This window comes from Dipodomys ordii, unplaced genomic scaffold (genome assembly GCF_000151885.1).
Source record: "Dipodomys ordii isolate 6190 unplaced genomic scaffold, Dord_2.0 Scaffold128, whole genome shotgun sequence".
NCBI lineage: Eukaryota > Metazoa > Chordata > Mammalia > Rodentia > Heteromyidae > Dipodomys > Dipodomys ordii.
The window spans coordinates 1,768,089-1,775,657 of NW_012267344.1; the positions used below are offsets into that span (position 1 = coordinate 1,768,089).

General features: G+C 52.1%; 2 protein-coding genes across 2 annotated transcripts in view; both read right to left on the reverse strand.

The window, feature by feature from the left end:
• Positions 1-188, reverse strand: part of Nktr (natural killer cell triggering receptor) — a 29,226-nt gene extending 29,038 nt beyond the window's left edge. Inside the window, exon 1 of the mRNA XM_013030236.1 lies at positions 83-188. The gene's annotated coding sequence lies outside the window, so the exon portion shown is untranslated. The remainder of the gene's footprint in view (positions 1-82) is intronic.
• Positions 189-2,218: 2,030 nt separating this feature from the next.
• Positions 2,219-5,080, reverse strand: Ss18l2 (synovial sarcoma translocation gene on chromosome 18-like 2). The gene is made up of 3 exons (XM_013030274.1): positions 4,948-5,080; positions 4,596-4,672; positions 2,219-2,636 (listed from the first exon to the last, which is right to left on the reverse strand). The coding sequence occupies exons 1-3, from the start codon at positions 5,014-5,016 to the stop codon at positions 2,549-2,551; spliced, it is 234 nt and encodes a 77-aa protein (XP_012885728.1). The 5' UTR covers positions 5,017-5,080; the 3' UTR covers positions 2,219-2,548.
• Positions 5,081-7,569: the final 2,489 nt, after the last annotated feature.

Sequence of the window (7,569 nt, forward strand, 5' to 3'; positions counted from 1 at the left end):
GCCCCGAGGCCGCGGCGCCCCGCCGGGGAGCGCCCCACTCCCGCCCCCGGATCCTCGGGGTTCCCCCGCAAGCTCTCCACACCTGGCTGACCTCCCCTTTCCCCCAGAAAAGCCTGGCCACCGCCGAGCGAAGCCAACGTCGGTAACGGAACGCCGCCGCCGCTCCCTCCACCCCGCCGGCTCCGCCTCCTTCCCCCTCGGCCGGCTTCCCGACGCCACGCGAGATCCCGCGAGAACGGAGGCCAGGGCCGCGAGAGCACAGCCCAGCGGCGCGCACTCGGAGGGCAGAGAGGAGGAGCCGGAGCCGCGGCCCCGGACGAGGGAACGTGTGCGTCGCCGGCTGCCTCCGGGTATATATAACGGAGAGCCCTAGACCCCGCCCCCGGAGCTGCATCACCCAATCAGAGGCTACTTGGACACGCCCCCCCACACGCACACGTGGTCTGAGCGCCTCGTGTTCCTGCTCGGAGGCTTCTGAGCGGGCTGCTGCCGCGCTTTCTCAAGTATCGCGAGATGTGTGTGTCCAAGGCTGTGAACGAGCTGCTTTGAAACCTGCAGGAGCACATGGCCGGCTGCTTCACTGGTTGTCGTGGTGAGCGGTGCAGTTCACCCTTGTTTCTGGATGCTGTCGCGCCTTTCCAGTCTGGGTTCTGGTGGCTCATTGCTTTGTCGTTTTAAAAGTGTGGTGAAGTCATTTCCTCTCTTTTATTTTTCCCTTTTCACGTTTGGATGGTTTTCCCCTGCTCGAAAATGTCTACCTACCTGTCTTTTTTTTTTGGGGGGGGGGGGTCCAGTTGTGGGGCCTGAACTCTGGGCCTGGGCGCTGTCCCTCAGCTCTTCAGCTCAAGGCTAGCGCTCTACCACTTGAGCCACAGCGCCACTTCTGGCTTTTTTCTTTTTGCTTATGTGGTGCTGAGGAATCGAACCCAGGGCCTCAGGCAAGCAAGGCAAGCGCTCTACCACTGAGCTACCTTCCCAGCCCCGACCTGCCTGTCTTGAAGCTCCTGATCCCATCTGGGAATTTTTAAGTTTCATAACATCTATGTTTTAAGTGTGTCATCTTAGAATTGACTTGGTGTGCGTGTTTGGAGTTTTGGGGGTTCACAATCTCCTTTGGGAGCATGTGGAAGATGATCTTTCATCCACTTTGGCATAGTGAGTTTGTGTGTGGAGGGGGGCTACTTTACAAATTCTTAATCATTTCTTCGTATTAGTGACACATCTTTTAAGTTACTATTTTTTTTTTTTTTTGGTCAGTCATGGGGCTTGAACTCAGGGCCTAGGCACCATCCCCTGAGCCTCTTTGTGCTCAAGACTAGCACTCTACCACTTGAGCCACAGTGCCATCTCTGGCTTTTTCTGAGTAGTTTATCAGAGATAAGAGCCTCGTGGGCTTTCCTGCCAATGTTGATTTTAAAACATGATCCTAGCTATGATTACAGGCATGAACCACCAGGCCAATAAAAAAATTATTTTAACTGTAAAAAAACCATGCACTAAAAAGCTTACAGTTTTAACCATTTAAAGGAGTAATTAAGGCACCTAGACCCCATCATAACACACAAGCTGGACATGGCAGTCATGCCGATCATCCCAGATACGCAGGCCTATGATGTAATAGACTGTAGTCTAAGGCCAGCCCCAGTCAAACATGGGACACCCTATTTGAAAAATGACTCAAGCTGGGTGCTAATGGCTCACGCCTGTCATCCTAGCTACTCAGGAGGCTGAGGTCTGAGGATCATAGATCAAAGTCAGCTTGGGCAAGAAAGTCCATGAAGACTCTTATCTCCAATTAACTCTAAAAAACTGGAAGTGGCGCTGTGGCTCAAGTAGCAGAGCACTAACTTAGCATGCACAAGGAACCATTCAAACACCAGTACCACCTCCTTGCTATGAAAGAAAATCAGCACTACCTAATGACTGGTAAAATATAAAATTAGATCAGGTCATTTCTGATGTGAGGCAAGATTAAGTATCATCTGATGTACCCTGAACCTAAATAGCAGAATCTTATATTCAAATGACTTCCTCCATCTTGTGGTAACAATGGGACATTAACAGCATGGGTGAATCTAGGCCGGAAGAGATTCTGTGAGAAAGGACTGAGATTTTTCAACCTGTGGCAAAGAACAGAGAGGAACTGAGGTATTTCTGAAAGTAACGTTCATTTCGCTTGGCTCCCAATGCAAACAAGCCAGCAAAGACACTGCAGATAAAATGGGCAAAAGCGCGTCATTTATTATAAAGTGACATCAGATGATAACTAAGAAATCATTCTTTTCATTGGAAAGAATAATGCTAGTTGTCATAGGCCTTGAGTCCTTCAAAGTTTAGTGAGAGGTCTACTTAACTGTTAAAGTAAATAATGGCACTGAGAAGGAGGGTAAGTTAATAGCTATCTTCACAGTTAAAAAAAGAAAAAAAAGAACCACGGAAGTTTCATTTGTGTTTTCCACAGCAGACTTGTGGTGAAGATGCAGGTCTGCCTTTCATGGGAAATGGATTCTATTCCACTCACTCCACCTACTAGTCAACCCAGAGAGGATTATTCCATTGTTTTTGGAGTGCCATTTGGGCTGGCATCAGCGATGGTAGCTAAGTAAATGAGGTTTCTATGTAATACATGCTGGTACCTATGGGAGAAGAAAAAGAAAAAGAGGTGAAAATTAAAGGCTTGGTTTTCTGGTCCCCAACTAAAAGCTGGGAATTCACCTACTTTAATGGAATGGCCCCTTTTTTTTTTTTTTTTTTGTGGGTTGTGGAGCTTAAACTCTGGGCCTGGGCGCTGTCCCCTCAGCTCTTCAGCTCAAGGCTAGTGCTCTACCACTTGAGCTACAGCACCACTTCAGGTTTTCTGATGGTTTATTGAAGATAGAGTTTCATGGACTTTCCTGCCTGGGCTGGCTTTTAACCAAGATCCTCAGCTCTCAGCCTCCTGAGTAGCTAGGATTACAGGGTGAGCCACCGGTGCCTGGCAGATGGCCCATCTTTTGATGATATGATTCAGTGTTGGCAACTTCACGCTTTAACTTTTTTTTTTTTTTGGTCAGTTGTGGGGCCTGAATTTGGTCTAGGCACTGTCCCTCAGCTCTTCAGCTAAAGGCTAGCACTCTACCGCTTGAGCCATAGCACCACTTCTAGCTTTTTTCTGCTTATATGGGGCTGAGGAATTGAACCCAGGGCCTCATGCATGCAAGATAAGCACTCTACCACTGAGCCACCTTCCCAGTCCCTGCTTTAACATATTCCAGGAGAATTTCCACAGAATCTCACTCATACCCACTCATCACTTCCACAAGCCACTATCATTTCTTGCTTAAGACTACAAGCATGGCTGGGAATGTGGCTTAGTGGTAGAGTGCTTGCCTAGCATGCATGAAGCCCGGGGTTCATTCCTTAGTACCATATCAATAGAAAAGGCCAAGAAAGCTAGCCTTGAGCACAAAGAGGCTCAGGAACAGCGCCCAGGCCCTGAGGTCAAGCCCCTGGATTAGCAAATAACAACAACAACAACAACAATAATAGCCTTCAAAGACCCAAATCTCAAAATAAAGCTAAACCACTCTTGTGTCGCGTAAGTTTCTCCATGATGGCAGCCTCTGGGTATCTCTCAGATGTCATCTATGGTTTACCTTTGGCTGAATTCTGGCCAGTGTCCTCCTGGCTATGAGGTAGAGAGACCCAGCACTCCTACCAGGCCCCACCTACCCATCTGTAGTGCTCAGGAACAACTCACATGCTAGGCAACTGCTCTATCATTGAACTATAGTCTCACTAAGCACTTATACACTTAATCATATACAGCTTCCCTCTAACATCTAGTGAGCCATTAATGCAGGTATCTGTGTAAGTGTGTGTGTGTGTGTGTGTGTGTGTGATGATACTGGGGCTTGAACTCAGGGCCAGAGCATTGTCCCTTAGCGTCTCTGCATTAGGCTGTGTTCTACCATTTGAGGCACATTTCCATTTCTAGCTGTTTTGGAGATAACAGTCTCACTGACTTTCCTGCGGGGACAGGCTTTGAACTTCAATTCTTAGATCTCACCTCCTGAGGAGGTAGGGTGACAGGCATGAGCCATCAGTACCCAGCCTTAACCTGGAAGTCTTTTGTTGATCTCCCTGTGTATCCCTCAGAGGATGACTGAGAGGAATGGGGAGGAGGGTTGGCCAGGGGGTTAGCAACCGTATGGGCTGACTCTCTTACTTAAGAGGGCAGGGGGAAGGAAGGCGAGACCCAGAATACCACACCGCTCCCATCTCCTGCGCATTACCATTTTGTCTGCTCCCTCCCAGCTGGGCGGGGCTGGAGGTGAAGGCATCTTTGCAGTGAGAATAATCACTCCGTGGTCTACAATGCTTTGGGCTCGGTGGTGTTGAGTCTATACGGAAACCTCTTCGAGGCTCCCTTTCCCTTGACTGTGCAGTGAGGTTCGACTCCATCCACCACCCGAGACTGCTGCTAGTTTGAGATTGGCCCCAGCCACCCACCATACCTACTTCTCTTTGCTCCGTTTCAGGGGAAGGAAATGGGGGGGAAGGGGAGGGCGGGAAGTGTGGATGTTGGAGGGGGAGGGGTCGGGAGAGTTACTTACTGGACACACTCGTTCGCCCGGCCCTTGTTCTGATACTCCACGATACAACGCACCAACTGGTCATTCTCCTCCAGGAGCTGCGAAGATGGGCAGAGTGAGGGAGGTCAGGGTGGCGTCTCCCAGCATCACTTTTCTGGCCCTGGACTGGTTCACCCGGGCTGGCTTCGACCCGCGGAGCTCCAGATCGCTGGACACCAGCGCGCGCATGCGCGTGGAGGTGGGGGGGGGATTGCGCGCATGCGCGTGGAGGTGGGGGAAAACACTAGCGCCTCAGATCTCTATCCAAACCCGCTTCCAAGAAGCTTTGAGAACCCCCCCCCGGGGCCCACCGTCTGCCCGCCAGGATGCTCACCCGCTGGACCGTCTCTTGGTTCACCTTGGCCTTCCCTCGCAGCCAGTCCGGCGCGAAGATGACCGACATCGCCGAGAACTGCCCGGCAGAAGCCCGCCCAACCCGCGCTCGGTCCCCCACGCGACGGCGGCGCGCCTCCATGGACGTCACGACGGGGCGGGGGATACGATCTTGATGCTGATTGGGCTACGCTGCCTGTGGGCGGGGCGTTCTTTGAGGCTTGGAAGTGCAAAACAAAAGCAATTTGGTCCCGCCCCTTGCGCTCTGGGGCGATTTGCGCTTGCGTCAACCCTGGGGGCGGGGCTAGGCCTGTGATTGACGGGTCGTAGCTCTAGCGCATCTCCCCCAGCCCTCGTAGGATGGATGTTTTTAGGAACTGATGCAGGGCTAAGAGAAAACCAATTAATTAGCTTATACTCGTTGTGCGAAGGAGTTTTGTGGTCACATTTACATGCGTGCATATCATTTCATTTGATTAAATGTATTCCCTCGGTTACTCTTCATTTCTCCTTTTTTTTGAGGGTATTCAGAAAATTGTTGCCTATGTGTGTATCTTCGAGTATTTTCCTGGAGTAGTTTCAAGGCTTCAGATTCTTTGTGTGTGTGTGTGTGCTAGTCCTGGAACTTGACTCATGGCCTGGATACTTTCCCTTATTTGCTCAAGGCTGGGGGTGGTGGGGAGGGAGCTCTACCACTTGAGCCACAGCACCACTCTGGCTTTTTCTGTGGATGTGGTACTGAGGAATCGAACCCAAGGCTTCATGCATGCTAGGCAAGCGCTCTACCACTAAGCCACTTTCCCAGCCTTGTATCCAGTTTTTATTTTAACAATTTACTATTTTTTTCGGCAAATTATAGAGAAGAAACTCGCTATGTAGTCATCTTTAAAGTATTCAGCTAGGTAGCATTTAATACTTTTACATTATTATCCACTCATCATCAGTACTATCCATTCCTTGGACTTTCTCTCTCTTCTCTCTTTCCTTCTTTCCCTTCCTTCCTTCTTTTCTTTCTTTCTTTCTTTCTTTCTTTCTTTCTTTCTTTCTTTCGGCTTGAGCTCTGGCCTGGGTGCTGTTCTTGAGCTCTTCAGCTCAAGGCTGGCACTCTATCAATTTGAACCATAGTGCCACTTAATGGTTTTCTAGTGGTCCTTTGGAGATCAGAGTCTCCCAGACTTTCCAGCCTGGGCTGGCTTCAAATCACGATCCACAGATCTCAGTCTCCTGAGTAGCTGGGATGATAGGTGTGAGCCACCAGCGCCTGGTCCATTTCCAGAACTTTCTATATCTTCCCCAACTTAAATTCTGAACTCATGAAAATACTAACTTTCCCTGTCCCTTACTCTGCCTCTGTTGTCGTCATCTTCTTCCTCCTCCTCCTCTTCTTCTTCTCCTCCTCCTCCCTCCTCCTTCTCCCCTTCTGCTTCTCCTTCTTCTTATGCTGATCCATCTCTCCACCTCAAACACACTTCTATTTGGCCAACTGGCTGCAAACCCAGGGAAGCTTTCCCTGCTCCCCCAAATGCAGATCTAAACCTCTGGTTCTCCTTTGCATAATGATTTAAATCGTGTTCACACATCTTACTTGGGGCTCTTACCGTGACCTTTCCCCCTCCCCACAAAAGCGACTGAAGGTTCTTCACTGGCGTCCTGCAGGTGTGCACAACTGCCAAGTGCACAATCACTTGTTGAGGAGGGGGGAGGAAGGAAGGTAGGACGAAAAAGCCCCAGGCGATTCCGGCTTCCCCGCGGCCCTGCGACCCGGGGCGGGCCGCTGCGGGCGGACTTTGGCACCCCGTCTTCCAGGCTGGCAGTAGGCTGTGCTCTTTGGGTTTGTCTATCTCAGGGCCACCACCTCCCCCCCACCCCACCCCACTTCCAAGCCTGACAGACGACGAGAAGCCGCGTCCCGGGAAGTGCGGGAGGTCCGGTCACCCCGAATCTTCCTCAGCCTGTGCCCAGTGACCCCACCCCAGCCCAGCATCGCCTGCCATCCGGAGGAAGGAGGTAAGAACGAATAGGCCTAGCTTTCCAACTGAGGGCGGGCTTGGGGAGCAGTCGGGCGGCCGAGCAGCGGAGCTTCCTCGCACCCCGTTTTCATGGGGTGCCTCAGGCCCTGGAAGAACTGCTTACTGGGTTTGCTGGAGTTCTGGACAAGCCGAGGGGAGGAGGGGGAAGAGGAGGGGGAAACTGGACCGGTGGCAGGTGCGCGCTCAGGGATTGGTCTGTTCCCGTAGGGGCGTTGCTTGGTAACGGCGAATGAGAGGCGTCGGCGCCGGGGTGGGCGGGGCGGCGGGGAAAAAAGAAGAGGAGTGAACTGGGCCGGTGGTAGCCGCGCGTCGGGATTGGTTCGTTGCGGTATGGGCGTGGCCTAGCAACGACGAATGAGTAGCGCCGACGCCGGGGTGGGCGGGGCCGGGGAGCAGAGGAGGAGGGAACTGAGCAGGTGGCAGCGGCGTGCCGGGATTGGTCCGTTCCGGTATGTGCGTTGCTTGGCAACGGCGAATGAGCGGCGGCGGCGCCCGCGCGTCTGCGCAGGACGTGCCCTCCGGCTCGGAGCCCAGCGTCCCATCCGGGGTGGAGGTGGAGGCCGAGCCCGGCCTGCGGCCTGCGCTGCCCTGCG